Raw genomic sequence first — 18969 nt, forward strand, 5'->3', positions numbered from 1 at the left:
TAACCCCAGAAAAGGTCTTTCTAAATTAATTCATTGGTTCTCTCCTGCAAACTAGCAAACCTACCATTTGGCCTGTTTCATGAATCTCTTCTCAAATGCCCTTTACCACAACCTCCACAACCTCTTTCTTTTTCTTTTTTCTTTTCCCTCTACTCTTCTTGAGAGTACAATCAGGTTTGAACTTCTTCACTCCCTGTTTCAAATGAAGTCAGTTCCTTTGGGAAGAAATTAGGAGCTGTTTTACGGTTTGTTTTTCTCCACAGGTAAAATCTCAGAGTTAGGGCTCTGGAGCTGGGGTTGGGGACAATAGTAAACTTCTCTGAGTGACACACTCCCACTCTAGGAACTGACAGTTTAGTGGATGGAGAGCGAGGGGGAGGACAGCAGCCTGGGGTCCTCTCAGCTTGCCTCTCCTAGCAGCTTGAAACCACTGTCTTAAGACCCAGGGCAAGAGTGATCTGGGTCCTAGTATTCTCGGCATACCTGATCAAGTTCCACAAGTGGGGGCTGAGTAGAAGAAGAGGCCCCCATCTCTTAACTGCACTTCTCCAGGACTCAGCAATAGGCAGCTGGGGGCAGAATGAGAAATGCTGATGTCCAGATCCTCCTGGGAAGAAAGCTGCTATTCAGATGCTGGAGAGAATTAAGGAGAAGCGACAAATAAAAATTACAGGAGACCACTGTTTTCTAATAAACTTCTGCACTAGGCACCAACAGACCAAACTTAACATCAAAATGGAGTCACTCATGCTAAAGTTCCAAACCGAAAACTAGGTTGTTATCTGACCTGAGAAATCAGGAGAAAGAGGTAACAGCCAATTTCCCAAACAGCCCAGTCTAAAATCTTTAATTGGCACAATGATGAAGTTCCTCTGCTTTAATCCTTAAAAAAAAAAGGTAGCCTGAAGTAACCTGATGTTAAGTAATTAGTTAATTTTCTATTATTCTGTTTAAAAGTAAGCAATACACTGTTCAGACTTCTTAACCCCTTCTGTCTATAAGCCAAACTCTTCTGCTCAGCTTACTGAAACACTTATTCTATGAAATGAAATGTTGCCCAATTGTAGAATTGCAAATAAAGCCAACTGGGATCATCAAACTAAACTTGTAATTTTGTCTTTTGACAGGAGGAAGCCCTGTGTTCTTGGCTGCAGTAGTCTGGACAGGAACTTCCACACTGCTGACCAGACTTTGTTTCTTACTGAATTTGCACAGATGCTCTTGAATAATGTTCCTTCATTTTCTGTTTTACCCTTAGGATGATTTCCTGAGACTTTAAATGACTGGGTTTTGTTTTCTTTAATAGTTTTCACTTGTTTCAGCAAGCAAGGCAAGAAAGCAGAGCTCCTCACACCTTTATACCAGAAGTTGATCTCCCATTCATTCTCTCACATGAAGGCGTAAGGAAGCCCTGTGCTAGAGCTCTATATGTGCGAAACTATAACACAAATATTCTAGATCTTACCTTTTACAGACCTAGAAACTGCATACCAGAATCATCTAGTAATTTGCTCTAAGTAAAAGTGCAAATATAGGTGACAGAGATCTGATTCAAACCTAGGTCTAAATACATCAAAAGCCCAGGTTTTCTTGAATAAGCCCCTTTCATCTTTTTTACACAGACACTTTTAAAAATCAGAGCTCATGAGACAGTTCTATCCCTGTGCGGGCTCAATAATTTCTTTAGGTAATACACTATTTTCTTCCTCATCTGGATCTTTTATAATAATATTACTTAATAGTATCAATAACATTTCAAATTCTATTGTTATATATTATACAATATGTTATAATACCTAATTATAGATTAGTGCAAAAGTAATTGTGGGTTTTGCCATTACTTTCAATAACAAAAGCCACAACTACTTTTGCACCAACCTAAAATATTTTGTTTTTAAAGTAATATTATCAGAAGTGGTATTCTGTTTGTTCATCCCTTAAGGTACATTCACAGGAAGTCCATGACCAAGAAACTTATCTCTCTAATACTGCTTCCTGCTGGGTGCAGTGGCTCATGCCTATAATCCCAACACTTTGGGAGGCCAAGGCAGGAGAATTGCTAGAGCCCAGGAGTTCAAAACCAGCCTGGGCAACATAATGAAACCTAATCGCTATAAAAATTTAAAATTTAGCCTGGCATGGTGGTGTATACCTATAGTACCAGCTACTCGGGAAGCTAAAGCAGGAGGATCACTTGAGCCCAGGAAGCTGGGGGTGCACTGAGCTGTGATCCCATTACTGCACTTCACCTGAACAGAGCAAGACCCCAGCTCAAAAAAGAATACATACATACATACATACGTACATACATACATACGTACATACATACATAAAATCTACTTTCTTAAAGAGTAAGGTATATTGATGTGCCCTGTGTTTGAGTCTTTTTTATTACAAACATTAAGATGACATTGTCAGGCTTCTGAGCCAAAGCTAAACCATCATATCCCCTATGACCTGCATGTACACATCCAGATGGCCGGTTCCTGCCTTAACTGATGGCATCACATTGTGAAATTCCTTTTCCTGGCTCATCCTGGCTCAGAAGCTCCCCCACTGAGCACCTTGTGACCCCCACCCCAGCCCACCAGAGAACAACCCCCTTTGACTGTAATTTTCCTTTACCTACCCAAATCCTATAAAACAGCCCCACCCCTATCTCCCTTGGCTGACTCTCTTTTCAGACTCAGTCCACCTGCACTCAGGTGAAATAAACAGCCTTGTTACTCACACAAAGCCTGTTTGGTGGTCTCTTCACACGGACGCCAGTGACAGACATGATCTTTTTTCTCCCCAAATTACCATTGGTTCTCCACCAATAAATATCTTTCTATGAGTTGAAATACCTAACAGGCAGCTCAAGGATTTGGAAGATGTTTGACTTTTTATAGAATAAAACTTGTAAATAGGTATCTTCCAGGCTGAGCAATATAGTGAGACCCCCACCCCCTCCCCGTCTCTACTAAAAATTTAAAAATTAGCCAGGTGTGGTAGTGCACACCTATAGTATCAGTTACTCAGATGGCTGAGGCAGGAGGATCGCTTGAGCCCAGGCAGCAGTGAGCTAGGATTGCACCACTGTATTCCAGCCTGGGCAACAGAGCGACACCTTGTCCAAAGAAAAAACATTATCTAGATACTGAAAGTTTTCTATTTGCCTTTGTGTACATTTGTGATCTTAATTAAGGCAGGTTTATCATAACGTGCCTGGAATGTCAGACCACAGTATAGTCTCCCAATAACATGACTGCTAGTTCTCTCTCTCCAAATATTCTCTCTTGTGCTTTCATTTTCTGTTTCATAAATTTCCATATAACCATGCCCTCCCTCCAGGGCATAGCCTTCCCTGATCTCCAAAAGTTAACCAAACTGCCATCTGCACTACTGTTCTCTACTATACAGAGTTTATAGTTTCCATTCTCATCTTCAAAGTAATACGTTGATTTCCCTGTCTGTTTTCCACCAGATTTCTCCACAGAAAGGAAAACCAGTGTCTTAATTGATTCAGCATCTCCAAGGCACATGACTGGCATATAATTATCATACATACTGAAAGCCTACTATACCTTCTTGACAAACAATGTTATCCTTCCAATCTTGTAATGCTTTCATTTCTTTAAAATAAAGTATCCCCTCCTATACTATATTGAGTATAAATTTCATTCTATCACCATTAGCTTTAACATTAACTAGCCAATTAAATATAAAATTAAGAAATAATGATACCTCTTTTAAAAAGGACTAGCACTTATCCTAAAGATACTCTGATACAAAAACATGCTAGATCGCTAGAGAAACTTTAAAACACACACACACACACACACACACACACACACACACATATCCATGCCGCCACAACTGAGTAGTCATTAATAAGAAGATTCCATTTTAAAAGTGATTCTATGCTTTTAAATACATTTTTTCAGCATGCAGGAAGGAGCAAATGTTTAAAATAAAAATTAAAAAACAAATTTTAAATTAGTAAGTGCTCATACTGATAAATTTTTTAAAAAATAAGGAAATTAGACAAATAAGGTATATAAAGAAACTTTTTTCTGTAGTTGCCAAAAGAAAAAAAAAAAGACACATCAATTTCGCTTTGGAAGTTTACCCTTTAACTCTACTTGGCTCCATTTATCACTGTTATAAAAAAAACTTTTAATCAGTTTTTACCACCTTAAAAATCAGATTTGTCAGTAACAAAGTTTCTTGCTTATTTCTGACGTTGTGCTGAAGCTAAGTGTGAGAGGCAGAACCCCCAAAATTACAAGAATCATTGAGGGGAATGGTGAACACATAGTAAATAATATAGTTACACCTTATATTTAAACAAAGTTTAAGGAATGCGCTGGGGTGAGACTGTTTGCTTTCAGTGGCTCTTTCTCACACAACAGAGACTGACATACTTGTGTGAGTTCTGTCGCACTTGGTAACCTCAGTGAGAACCTGCAAACTGGAAAGACCCTAAGTCCCACGTTCAGAAAGGATGCTTGTTTTTGGAGATCTTTAATCTCAACTGTCAGTGCCTGACTGAAATAAACAAAACACCTTTGCTAAGGAAACAAATGTGTTGAAGGGATTTTACCAGATTAATCGAAACAAAATGACTTGGTTGATAGAAAATGACAGGACTGAAGAACAGCATCAAGTGACAAAGGCACTGACCAGCTATTAGAGTGTGCTCAACAGCTGTTTAAAGAATGCAATAAGTGTACTTACCAAATATTTCCCCTCCACTAGCATATTCTGTCACCAGATAAATCATCCGTTCTGTCTCCATAACCTGGTGCAAAGGCAGGAAAGTGACAGACAGTGACACAAATGACAGGCTGATATAGGAAGAGAAACTAATGACTCCTCTTTTCTCATTTGAAATATTAATAACCACTACAGATTAAAGAAAATTTAAAATTTTGGGGGAAACAAATATAAATGTTATTAAGAAGAAAGGGAAAATTAGATATTCCTCCAAGTTCTTAAAAGTAGGAAACATTCATTGCTCGAGAGAGATAGTCCTTTTGATGTTCCATGAGGTCTCTGCAATCTCTTAAGTTCCATAAAACTGAGAGGCAAAGAAGTTGTCAAGAACCAAAACTTAAAGTTCAGATTCAACATCAACCATTTGAAGCACAAAAATGCCCCATTGAAAAAAAAAAAAAAAAAAGCCTTTGGAGAAAATAATGGGAATCACATTAAGAACTCCACAGAAATCACATATGGCTTTCTTTTTGTAATACAAATGACAACTTTCCTTTCCACTGCCCATTTATTTGTAAAAAAGAGAGCAGTGATTTAAAATACTCAACCTTTTAAAGTAACGCAAGTGATTTGTGTTTTGTCTTGGTCCCTTTGTTGCTCCTTTTAAAAATTCATTGTAGTATGTTGTCAGTCCTTTCTTCCTTTTTAGATTTTCCGTCAAACATTTTTAAAAGTAATAATGGCTATATACACTCATTATGAAACAAAAGACCAAAGGCTTTCCTCTTCCCAGTCTCCTCCATCTCAATCCCCAGAAGAACACTGTTCACTGCTTATTGTATATCTTTCTAGAACAGTGCTGTCCAATAGAAAAATAATACGAACTGCACATGTAATTTTAACTTTTCTAGTAGCCACATTTAAAAAGGAAAAGGTGAAGATAATTCTAATAATATTTTTTATTGACCCCAATATATCCAAAATATTATCATTTCAACAATTATTTTTAAAATTATTAACTTTTAGTTTACACTTAAATTAATTAAACACAGTTAAAAATTCAGTTCCAGCCGGGCACAGTGGCTCACGCCTGTAATCCCAGCACTTTGGGAGGCCGAGGTGGGTGGATCACTTGAGGTCAGGAGTTCGAGACCAGCCTGGCCAACATAGTGAAACCCCGTTTCTACTAAAAATACAAAAATTAGCTGGGCGTGGTGGCATATGCCTGTGATCCCAGCTACTTGGGAAGCTGAGGCAGAAGAATCACTTGAACTCAGGAGGCGGAGGCTGCAGTGAGTAGAGATCATGCCACTGCACTCCAGCCTGGGCAACAGAGTGAGACTTCATCTCAAAAATAAATAAATAAATAAATAAATAAATAAATAAATAAAAATTTTTAAGACCCAGCTGCCAGAAAGCAAAATCAAAGCTTGAAAGAAGGCACTGCTCAAAGCTAGCACTGGACCTATGGAAATTCTCATAGGCTAATCTTGGGGAAGACAGGCATACCTGCAGAATTCGGTTACAAGGGTAATACCTATAAGTCAACGTCTTGAAGAAGGTCAACCTAAGCCCCACAATTATTTAAAGATGATTTATTTTAAAAGGTAAGGTCAAGAAATGTATTGAGTCTATCAGAATAGGAAGGAAGCCGAGGTTAGACACCTATGAGCTCACAGATACAGGTCTTCAGGCAACACCAGGAAGCTTTCATAAGTTTGCTTGTGGGGTAGAACGTAGGCGTTGTTCAACATAATTTAGGCTGATAAATTTCAACAGGTCTGCTCCTGTTGACCTAATTTCATTATGTGAGCAGCTGGTGCCAGGGAAGAGCTCTAACGCTGTCGTTTTAACCACACATATTAACATCACAACATGTTTTCTTTTCCATAAAATTAACAGGCTATGAAAGCTTGCCCGTAGCGCCTTGGGTGTACTTTCTCCACTCTTACACACGGGCCTATGTCTGGGCTAGTAACCATTTACTACAGACTAACAGCAGCAAAATAACCGAGTGGGTGGCCACTTCCTTCAGAACGAAGAGATGGCTGTTCTGGCAGAAAGCAGCAAGTAGAATTGGGCCTATGCAAAGGCAAAGTTTTCGGCTGCCAACACTTTGCAATTTGAGAAGCATCACGAAGCCCCACCTCTCCCAAAATCTCTCTTCCACCAGCCTGCTAAGTCAAGGTCCTCTCCTCCGATTCCGCCTGAAATTCCAGCCATCAGATTTACTGCTTTTGTAGTTAGGCTAGGGAATCATTTTGATGATGGCATAAAATATGCATGTTTCTTGGGAAGACTTAAAAAAAAAAAAAAAAACTAAAATAGAAATCTCTCCTCTTGGACAGATCTGGTCTCTTGATCTGGTCTCTTGATTATCAAAATAATTACTACCTTGGAAAACTAAGTCTAGGATCCTATTAGAATAGAAAAGAGGTAGGTTTTGATTGATGCAGGAAGCAATCCTTTGCCATAACAATTTACAACATGATCACAGAAACTAGTATTCAAATAATGCTGTTAAAAAAAACCCTTATATTCATCTCTAAATTTTCACCTCTCTAAATTCTCTTCTTTTTGGACTTTCCATCCTGTTTTAGAATTCTGAACTAAATAAAATAAATTCTCATCATCTTCTGAAATAATCTTTTGTGCAGTTCTTGCTAAGAATGGTATCGAATTTTAAAGAATGAATTAAAAAGACCTACCTGGGTAAGGAAAACTTACTAGTAAATGGCCAGGGGAAACTTGAGGATACTAAGCGCTGAGTGGGTAAACAGAAGGGTAGGAAAGACAGTAGGATTAACATAGAAACAAAAAAAGTCACAGATGTTCACCCACCGACATTTCTTCAAAGGGAGCCATACATACAATATTCTGGGTTCTTTGCAGCTATCTGCTATATACTAATGATCCTACCTGATAGAGCCTGATGATATGGGGGTGGCAAAGCATCTTCATAATTTGAACTTCCCGGAAAATCTTCTTCAAGTTTTCTTCATCGAGCTGGGTCTTATCTATGATCTTGATAGCAACCTGACAACAGAGGGAAAAAATTTACTCTGATGCATTATTAAAAGCAGTTTACTAAGAAAAATTAGGTTCACTTTAAAACATTATGTTCCATAAAATATAAGCTGCCAGTATTTTGTTTACAGCATGTCAGTGAGGAAAATTAATTTACTCTTTTTAAGAAGATAGGAAATGGATTCCTAGCAAGTTGGCTCAAAGGAACAGACTCCAAAAGCTAATGGGTCGTCTGCCATTTCTTAAATTGCTTATATGGTAAAATCCTATGACAAAATACTTCATTACTCCACAGATGTGGTTATGGTCTGGGTCAAATCATGATTCAGTGCTGAGTGGTGTGTAGGGCCTCTCATTAAGGCAAGAAGCTTTAAAATAAAAGAAATTTTTAAAAAGGCAAGACGCTTATATCATAAGTACATGGTGTCTTACTAAGGTTCTATGAGAACTTTCACAGGGGCTTTTCATGTCTCAACTGGTGCTTGTAGAACTCAATAACAATAATAATAGTAGCAGTGATGGTGGTGGCAGCAGCAGTAGCAGTGGCTACTATATAGGAAATGTTTACTATGGGCCAGGCATAATTCTTAGTGCTATGCAAGTACTAACTCATTTAAACCTCCTAACACCCACATCATCATTAACCTTGTTTTAGAAATACAGAAACTGAGGCACAGAGATTAAGTAATTAACCCAAGAGTAAGTAATTTATACCTAGTATGTGGCAGATGCAGGATTGAGGCCTAGGTAGCTTGGCTTTAGAATCAAATTGGTAATAATAATGTTATAAGAATCTGAAGATCTTTCTTTAGCATACATGCACTGCGTCATAAAACATATCTTTCCAATGTGCCCCCTTTTAATAAGATACTCATCAGCAAAAACATTTTAATGCAGAATGAAAGACGAAGGACTTTTAAAAATCTACGAAATCTAAACTTCCTCCGTGAAATACTTAAAATATTTATGTTGCTCCAAAATATGTCCATATCTCAGTTTCAATTACCTAATCAGTATGGAAGCAATACTGGTTAGATGAAGAGCCCAGACTAGTCAAACTCTAGTCCTCTCCAAATCTTAACATTCTAAGATTCTATGCACCAGAGAGGTAAAGGGAACATATACAGTACTTACTGAGGGGAAAAAAAAAGGAAAACAAAATTTCAAAAGTAAAAATGTTTAGCTCAGAGAAATAAAGACTGTTTGGAGCCATACGTGGCAGATTATTCAGATGTATAAATGACTGGCATAAAAGTAACTTTATTTGAAGTTGCTTCACGTGTTAAAATGAGGACCCATGGGAGAATGGCACAGGGAGATAAATTTCAGCTGTACTTAAACAGCATTCAAGCCATGCCTAATGAGGGAGTGTGATGAAACCAGCTGGGTGTGACTGGAGCTATAAGGATTAATCAGACATAGCCTAAACTTCAAGGAGATCACAGTCTAAAAGGGAAAAAAGATATGTGGAACTGAAAACAATGCAGCATTGGTAGTACAATCAATGGAGCTATGCACCAGATATAATAACAGAACACAGGATGGTGAATGACCTTCACCTATAGGAGAAAAGGTCGAAAAAGTCTGGGAAAGACTTCACAAAGAAAGCAGAATTTCACTACAGAGAGAACTGGGATAGGCAGAGAAGAAGGTAGAAAATTTAATGAGGATCTCACCAGCTGCCTGGTCTCCTATAAGTCTTGGACCATATAACCCTTGACCACCTCCATTTCTACTTCTCCTCATTACTGCACCCGATCACATACAAGACCTTAACGCCACAACTGGTCTAGCATCTCCTGCTTCTCTCAGGACAGCTCCCAAAACAAAACAAAACAAAACAAAAAATCATGGTACACAATGTCTCTTCCTAGAACAAATAGCTGGGTCTTAGTAGTCATTATTAATAAAATCTTACATGTGAAGGGCACTTGTAGTGTACAGAATGCTTTCATAAATATAACAAGCTTAGAAACTTGCAGACATATCCCCATAGCAGAGGTGCCAAACAGCTATAATCCCAGCACTTTGGGAGGCCAAGACGGGCAGACTGATTTGAGTCCAGGAGTTCAAGACCAGCATGGGCAACACGGTGAAACCCCATCCCTACTAAAAATTTTTTTAAAAAATTAGCCGAGCATGGTAGCATGTGTCTATAGTCCTAGCTACTCAGGAGGCTGAAGTGGAAGGACAGTTTGATCCCGGGAGCTGAAGTTGCAGTGAGCTATGATCGTGCCAGCAACAGAATGAGACCTTGTCTCAAAAGAAAAAAAAAGAACTTCCGAACAGGTGCGATGGAAATGGGTTACAAGCGAAAATGGATCACCTCCAATCTCAACTTTCTGTGCATGCCATGATGTGCAAAAGGTGGGAAGAACTGCCAGGACTTATTTATCTTAATAACAGAGGGCATCAACTGTCTAAGGTCTGTGCCTGAAATCTTCCACCTCTGCCCACCCCCTACTAATTGATGGCATGTACAACGTAACTGGGGAAAGGCGAGTGGCCTTCAAGGTTAACTTACAAAATTTTTGCAGTCTTTCACCTCCAAGAGAGTACTGGATCACAGGGAGTTATATAGCGGAGCCTCCCTGATTCACAAGGCACTTACTCTAAATTTCATTTGTATTCTGAAGCAATAGGACCTTCATAATGGTAAACAGAGATTGTGTGGCTCCCAGTCAGCCACACAATCATGTGGGTAAATAACAATAGAGTGAATTAAATGCATTTCTGACTTACCATATTTTCAACTTACAATGGGTTTACTGGGACATAACCCATCATAAGTCAAGAAATATCTGTACTCACAATAATGCCTTTTGTTGGCTATAATTAACCATAATTTATCACATATTTCCAAATGGCTGAAGGAGATTTGAAATGTTACCAACACAAAGAAATGATAAATGTTTGGGGTAATGGATATCCTAATTACCCTGATTTGATCATTACATGTTGTATCCATGTAGCAAAATATCAAATGTACCCCATAAATATGTACAGTAATAAATAGATAATACATATATACATGAATTTTAAAAAGAAATGTATTTCATCTTTTCAGGAAAAATTGCATTGAATATAATCTGTTCTTAGAAGGCACGTACAAAGAAGTTTTAATAGATTAGAACATCAAAATCCTGTCTACTTTTCAGTGAGAGTTCAGATTCTAGAAGACATTGAAAAATGAAGCTTTGGGCCAGGCACGGTGACTCACGCCTGTAATTCCAGCACTTTGGGAGTTCGAAGCAGGAGGATGGATTGAGGCCACGAGTTCAAGACCAGTCTGGGCAACAAAGTGAGACCTCATCTCTACAAAAAATAAAAAAATTAGCCAGGTGTGGTAGTGTGTGCCTGTAGTCCCAGTTATTCAGGAGGCTGAGACAGAAGGATTGCATGAGCCTAGGCGATCACTTGAGCCTAGCAAGGGTGAAGTGAGCCATGATCATGCCACTGCACTGCAGTCTGTGCAACAGAATGAGACCCTTTCTCCAAAACAAAAACAAAACAAAACAAAACAAAACAAAACAAAAAAAGTGAAGCTTTACCTAGCAGTTGAATATAGTGTCGAAAGCAAGGACTCTGAAGTCAGGCTACTTAGATTGAAAATCTTGGAACTATCCCTTAATATATTACCTAGAACAGGTTATTTAATTTTTCAATGGCTCCCTATCTGTAAAATGTGGGCAACAATGGAACCTACTTTAAAGGGATGTTGGGGATTAACAAAGCTAATACATGCGACCTGAGTAATATAATGCCTGGCACAGTAAACAGGCAATATATGTTAATTACAGGTACTGCTGTTGTTATTTTATTTTCTTCTGGAATTAAGCCTTCAACTTCAGGCATTCCTTGGCAAGGATTAGATTTGCTTCACTAAGCAACATAATCCTGGATCTGAAACACATCAATTCCTTATTCAAGGGGCAAATTGAGGGACCAAGAAGCAAAACAGCTAACAATTTGTGGGCAGCATTCAGAACCAACTGACTGCCGCCAGCTGATGTGGGAAGAACATGGAAAGAACAGAGCTGGAAAAAAAAACAAACGCATTCCATTCAGGAAAGTCACAGTGAGCCATAGGATGGAATCCACAGTAAGACCTGACCCTGAGGGCTGTGCCAGAGAGACAGGGGTCTACTTCTTCACAGCAGGCCAGGCCCCCCTTGCCAACCCTACCTACTAGCTAACACCTGGGAGGAGGGAACTTATTGCTGCTTGGCAATGGCATAACTGCCTGATAAGACCACTTAACAGAGAAAGGAACTCAGCTCCTACCTTAGCTGCAAACTGGAAAGTGGGAGTTTTCTAAAAAGCAGAAAAATAAAGTTGGAACACAGAAACTGCCAAGTCAGAGAGCAGGTGGCTGGCACACCGGTATGATTATTTTGAGAGTACCTAAACAGATAAATGAGTATGAGTTTTACAGCTACAGATTACTGAAGGCTATATAATAAAGGTTTTGGTGTAAAGTACACACTAGTTGCTTGAAAAATTGAATGTGTCCACAACAAAGAAAAATCAGTAGGGAAAGAAAAGATAAACTCCCAAAGAATGTTTTTATATTGGGGTTGAAAATCTATAAATCTCCTAATTGTACTTACATATGAAAATTATAACAAATAAAGAAGAAAACTTCCAACATGTTACCAAGAGACCATGTATTTCCTCAGTTTGCCTGTTCTACACAGAATTCTTTTATCTTCCAAAGAGCATGATTTTGTAAATTGATATTCTAATACTAATTAAACATCACACTGTGTCAACTATGCTACTAAAGAGATACAGATTGTGAGAGTCCTTAATTTCCCTACTCAAGACATTCCCATTCAACAAATTCTTCTTTTTCAATTGGCATGTGGTAGGAAAAAAATTAAATTTAGATCATGCCAAATTTAAAGTCATAGTTCTTTATTATTCATTCTATAAGAGGAAAAATTACTATTTCCCCCTTTTAGTTCTCACCTCTAAAAAACACAGTTCTTTTTAAGTCAACTCATTTTTGTAAGCACAATAATGTTCATAGTGAATGAAGCTGAAAAAAATAGTGGTTTCTTCACAACAGGCAATAATTCACTTGCATATTCTGACACCATATTTGCAAGCAAGATAAGGCAACAGAGTAAAATACAATGAACTAAGGGACAGTTCAGCATTAAGATCAAAACAAACCACGCTTCCCCATCAGAAATAAATGCCCTATAGTAGATAGTAGGGATTCAGGGATATGCCAGGACAAATGGACAGTTCAAGAAAGGACTACTTAGGAGGGAAATGCAAAGATCACAAGGGCTCAAATTCTTCCCAAATGAGAAACAGCATCGCCTTGCACTGGTATGCAGATGAACAGACAGTAACCTCAAAGAATATAGTGAGCAGACTGTATGCTTTTTAGAAGGAAAGAGAAAATATTATAGTTTGAAGAAAAGCTTATTTTTTTTAATTTAAGGAAAGAGCTCTATTTCTCTTAGAAATGTCTTTAAAATTTAGGCAGACATCAAACATTTCATCATTGTAAGCTTTTTTCAGTGGGGTTATGTTTTTATACTAACTTCTGTAGCAAAATTTTTATTCTCTGTTTTTATGACAATGCTTATCTACTCTAGAACATTCTCAGCTCAGCTCTGCAACTATTTTATGGTCTAGATCTGTAAAGGGTAATACAGTAGGTACCAGTCACATGTAACTATCCAGACTGATGTGCTATAAATGTAAAATATATACCAGATTTCAAAGATAGTAATATAAAAAAGAATTAAACTATCTCCCTGATACATTTTTATATTGATTACATGTAGAAATTATAATATTTTAGATATACTAGGCTAAACAAAAGATATTAAAACTAATTTCACCTTTTTACCTTTTTAATATGATTATTTAAAAATTATAAATAATACACGTGGCCCTCTTTCTATTGGATGGCACTGATCTAGATAATGCCAATAAGCTACATAATTAATCTACCAGTTAAAGGAGGTATTCCTTGAAAATGACTTCTGAAATCATTGACTTGATATTGAGAATTGCCAACTATCTATCTCACAGAAACTTGGCCCAAGTTACAAGGCTCTCAATGCTCAAAACACTGCCTTGGGAGAAAATCTCAAACGAGGACCTCAAAAGTTATATTCTAGGAGCTCAATTTAATTCAATTTTTAAAATGTCTTTTGAGCAACTGACTGGTTTACTACACTGCCCTTGTGTGCAGCCATTCCCAGGAGGGTTTCTTTCAGAGAATTAAGTCTTGCAGCCTTAAGACAGCAGTTCCCAAACTGTTTGGTCTCAGGACTCCTTCTCTTAAAAGTTAGGAGAACCTTCAAAGAAGTTTTGATTATGTGAGTAATATCTTTCAACATCTGCTTAGAAATCAAATTACAAATCAGAAATTAAGACAAAAATTTAAGAGACAAGTGTATACAACCACACATCTCCTTGGTCATCAGAGTAACTGCAGCATCACACACAGCATAGTCTCTAGAAATCTCTATTTTATAATTGTGAGAAAGTATGAATGAAAAGTGAAAATAATGTTGTGGCATTTTTATAAAAAAGGTTTTGACCTAGGGGACCCACTGAAACAGTATTGGAGACTATGGGGTCCCTGAATCAAACTCTGAGAACAACTGCCCTTAAAGCATCACTGTATGTAATGAAATGAATTCTCTTCAATGCATCTAGAATAGTACCGTGTTTGGGAGAACTGAGAAAACAGTCACTCAGTTTTCTTTTTCTATAGGGCATAATGCTTGCACAGGACCCAGCCAAGAATGGCTGGCTAGAAAGGAACTTAAGTACCTTTGGAATCAGTCTTAATGAAAAAACATTTTCATTTAAAATTTACTAAAAAATACAATTGTCATCAGAAAACAAATCTAAAAGAACCCCAAACCAACACAAGCTAGACTCTTGAATGCAACCTGTTACACATTAAATGGCCATGATTAATAACATGCCGCATGATCAAGGTCAGGATGTAGGCTGGCCACATTCTTGGGAAGATCCTAACATCTGTACCATTGCCCAGGCTGGAGTGCAGTGACATGACCATAGCTTGCTGCAGCCTCAACCTTCTGGGCTGAAGCTATCCTCTCACCTCAGCCTTCTGAGTAGCTGGGACTACAGGGACACACTATCACACCTGGATAATATATTTTTTTAAATTTTCTGTAGTGACGAGGTCTCACTATGTTGCCCAGGGTGGTCTCAATGGATCCTCCCACCTCAGCCTCCGAAAGTTCTGGGGTTACAGGCAAGAGCCACCACACCTGGCTTCCAATTTTTTAATTGAAGTCTATATTTCAGCTTGAAACAATTAGTCAAATCAAGAACTAAGCGGCAAAACAGGGACATATATTTGAAAAGAACAGGTTAGTCTATTCATCATACACACCAATCACAACTGTTTCTGGGAAAATATGCAGCTGTCAAGACTAAGGAATGGCAGGGATGCAAGGATGCTAGCCAACTTGAGACAAAAGGACTCAACATGGCCAGCAAAGATAAGGGTCAGGCAGCTTTCAATAACTCCACAGAAAGTAGTTAACAACTATACTTTAAAATGTATAGCGGGCTGGGCACGGTGGCTCATGCCTGTAATCCCAGCACTTTGGGAGGCCGAGGTGGGCAGATCACTTGAGGTCAGGAGCTTGAGACCAGCCTGGCCAATATGGTGAAATCCCGCCTCTACTAAAAATACAAAAATTAGCCAGGCGTGGTAGTGGGCACCTGTAATCCCAGCTACTTGGGAGGCTGAGGCAGGGAGAATCGCTTGAACCCAGGAGGCAGAGGTTGCAGTGAGCCTAGATCACGCAGCCGCACTCCAGCCTGGGCAACAAGAGCGAAACTCCATCTTAATAATAATAATAATAATAATAATAATAATAATAATAAATGTATAGTGCTTTTTAGGTGAGCGGTTGAACTTTTATTTCTCTGCCCTCTAGGCTGTACTGAATGGTGACTGTAAAACAGTTCATGCATTTCCAATGTCTGGATAGAGAATGGAAAGTTTACTAAAAGTGGGAAAATAAGTTGGAAAATGGCATACTGTGCAAAATTAGTAAATGGTATCTGAAGCAAAGCAAGTTTTCTATGATTACTTGAAATTCAAGACATAGAAGAGAAATTTTTAAAGACAAAAAGAAAATGATTTCTCAGTTCCAGTAATTCCCATATGGTTGACATTCACCCTCTCAGAAAACAGAGGCCTATGGGTGTCTCCAATATTATGAGCAACTCTCTCAGACATACTGACATGATACTTATCGTTGCAAAGTGCCAACAATGTTTTATAGTTAAATCAACTCTTGTCCTACAGGTTTATCCCTTAAATGTATTCAACAAAAAAAAAAATTTTTTTGAAGAGTGGAGGAAAAGACAGAGTTGACAATAAAAATGAAGCCCAGTCAGGATTATTTACAAAATATAGGTATTCAATTTTCTAGTCTCAAGTGTTTATTTCAGATTGACCAAATTGCACAAGTTTAAGAGGGAGATACTCAGAATGGGATTGATGGCTTAATTTGAAGGCTAAGGAGCTGTTGAAAAGGATGCCTCAAAGCCCTAAAAAATGAGACGGAAGAGGTCAGGTGCAGGACTCACACCTGTAATCCTAGCACTTTGGGAGGCTGAAGGGGGCAGATCACTTGAAGTCAGGAGTTCAAGACCAGCCTGTCTAATATTGGAAAAAAGCCATTTCTACTATAAATATATATATATATATATGCCAGGCATGGTGGTGCATGCCTGTAGTCCCAGCTACTTGGGAGGCTGAGGCAGGAGAATCGCTTGAACCTGGGAAGTGGAGGTTGCAGTGAGCCGAGATTACACCACTACATTCCAGCCTGGGCGACAGAGCAAGACTCCGTCTCAAAAAAAAAAAAAAAAAAGAGGGAAGAGCAGGAAAGAAGACGACGGGCAGAAAGAGAATTTAGGACAAACAGGAAACGCTGTGAACAGAGAGAAAGGATTGGGCAGAAACGTATTAGGGATATGGGGAAGAAAAGGGCAAAAGCTAAATGGTTTAACAAGGCAGTTCTAATAGTTTAAAGTGGCAACCAAAGAACATTATCTAAGAAAGTGATATAATGACAAAATAGGCCAGGCCCGGTGGCTCATGCTGTAATCCCAGGAGTTTGAGACAAGCCTGTGCAACACAGCAAGACCCCCATCTCTACAAAAATTTTTTTTAAAGTATCCAGCCATGATGGCATATGCCGGTAGTCCTAGTGCTCAGGAGACTGAGGTGGGAAGATGGTTTGAGTCCAAGAGATCAAGGCTACAGTGGGCTGTGATCATGCCACTGTACTCCAGCCTGGGCAAGAGGGAGACCCTGTTTCAAAAAATAAAACTATAAAAATAGTAAGAATAACAATACAGGTTGAATATCCCTTATCCAAAACATTATGTTTCATATACACCTTATACACATAGCTTGAAGGTAATTTTACACAATATTTTAAATAATCTTGTGCATTTTTTAAAAGTTTGTATTAAGTGCTTATGCACAGAATTTTCCACATGGTGTCATGTCGGCACTCAAAGAGTTTCAGATTTGGGGACATTTTTTATTTTTGAATTAGGGGTGTTCAACCTGTAACTGTTACAGAAATGTTTTGAAATTTAAAAAAAGAAGTAGTTATTTACAAAGAAAAATGTAAAAGTTATGGTGGGAAATTAAACTATAAAAAATGAAATTTTGCACTTTCGGAGGCTGAGGTGGGTGGATTGCCTGGGGTCAGGAGTTCAAGATCAGTCTGGCCAATATGGTGAAACCCCGTCTCTACTAAAAACACACACACACACAAAATTAGCCAAGCGTGGTGGTGTGGGCCTGTAGTCCCAGCTGCTTGGGAGGCTGAGGCAGGAGAATTGCTTGAACCAGGAAGGTGGAGGTTGCAGTGAGCCAAGATAGTGCCACTGCACTCCAGCCTGGGCGACAGAGCGAGACTCTGTCTCAAAAAAAAAAAATAGGCCGGGCGTGGTGGCTCAAGCCTGTAATCCCAGCACTTTGGGAGGCCGAGACGGGCGGATCACGAGGTCAGGAGTTCGAGACCATCCTGGCTAACACGGTGAAACCCCGTCTCTACTAAAAAATACAAAAAACTAGCCGGGCGAGGTGGCGGGCGCCTGTAGTCCCAGCTACTCGGGAGGCTGAGGCAGGAGAATGGCGTAAAAACCCGGGAGGCGGAGCTTGCAGTGAGCTGAGATCCGGCCACTGCACTCCAGCCTGGGTGACACAGCGAGACTCCGTCTCAAAAAAAAAAAAAAAAAAAAAAGAAAAAGAAAAGAAAAGAAATTTTAGTCCCAGGACAAAAAGACAGGAGGAAATAACTTGGCAATATGGCCTAAATAAGAGGTTGTAAGGAGACAAAAAGCTGAATAAATTTCAAGATGAATTTTCTTTTTTTTTTTTTTTTTTGAGACGGAGTCTCGCTGTGTGGCCCAGGCTGGAGTGCAGTGGCCGGATCTCAGCTCACTGCAAGCTCCGCCTCCCGGGTTTTTACGCCATTCTCCTGCCTCAGCCTCCCGAGTAGCTGGGACTACAGGCGCCCGCCACCTCGCCCGGCTAGTTTTTTTGTATTTTTTTAGTAGACAGGGGGTTTCACCGTGTTAGCCAGGATGGTCTTGATCTCCTGACCTCGTGATCCGCCCGTCTCGGCCTCCCAAAGTGCTGGGATTACAGGCTTGAGCCACCGCGCCCGCCTCGAGATGAATTTTCTTAATGAGTACATGCTACTCTTTCCTGGAATGCCAATTCACAGGTAAAAATCACACAGACTCACAGGACTGTACTCTTCCCAAGAACAGCATTTGTCAAGAAGCCTGTGCACTGTTAAGCACATTTAGATGTAGAACCTAGAACGCTCAAAGACTTAAAGCTCCAGCTGAAAAGAGAGCTGAACTCAACTGGCATAACATAATTTTCTTAAACTTCCCCTATGGAGATTTATTATAGTGGGTATCTTGCTAACCTTACAATGGTAGTGCTGTTCCTGTTGAACAAAATCAGCAACAGTTCATGTTTTAAATTACATTAATATGCCCCCAAGGACTAATAACACAGTCTGTGTGAAGTAGAAGGTGAGTGAACCAAGGAAACAGAAAACAGCTGAAAAATTGTCCTAAATCCCTCATCTCTTGACATCTCCCAATTATTTGACAATGAAAACTAAAGAAAAACAGGAAGCAATATCTGTTTTCAGAAAGCATTGCATCCTCCTATTTCTGAAAGTC

At 39.0% G+C, this 18969-nt stretch overlaps 1 protein-coding gene across 9 annotated transcripts in view; it reads right to left on the bottom strand.

Annotated features, from left to right (window-relative positions):
• LOC105476441 (SIK family kinase 3) overlaps window positions 1-18969 on the bottom strand; it is a 258371-nt gene that overhangs the window by 111143 nt on the left and 128259 nt on the right. For 8 of the 9 annotated variants that reach the window (XM_011732409.3, XM_011732408.2, XM_011732407.3 and 5 more), the window contains exons 2-3: window positions 7618-7734; window positions 4720-4783 (exon numbers count right to left, since the gene is read on the bottom strand). In XM_011732409.3, the coding sequence (XP_011730711.2) occupies window positions 4720-4783; window positions 7618-7734 (181 nt within the window). Of the gene's footprint in view, window positions 1-483; window positions 628-4719; window positions 4784-7617; window positions 7735-18969 lie in introns of those variants that run through there. The other variant, XM_024791113.2, reaches the window with a different exon arrangement.

Source organism: Macaca nemestrina, chromosome 12 (genome assembly GCF_043159975.1).
Source record: "Macaca nemestrina isolate mMacNem1 chromosome 12, mMacNem.hap1, whole genome shotgun sequence".
Taxonomy (NCBI): domain Eukaryota; kingdom Metazoa; phylum Chordata; class Mammalia; order Primates; family Cercopithecidae; genus Macaca; species Macaca nemestrina.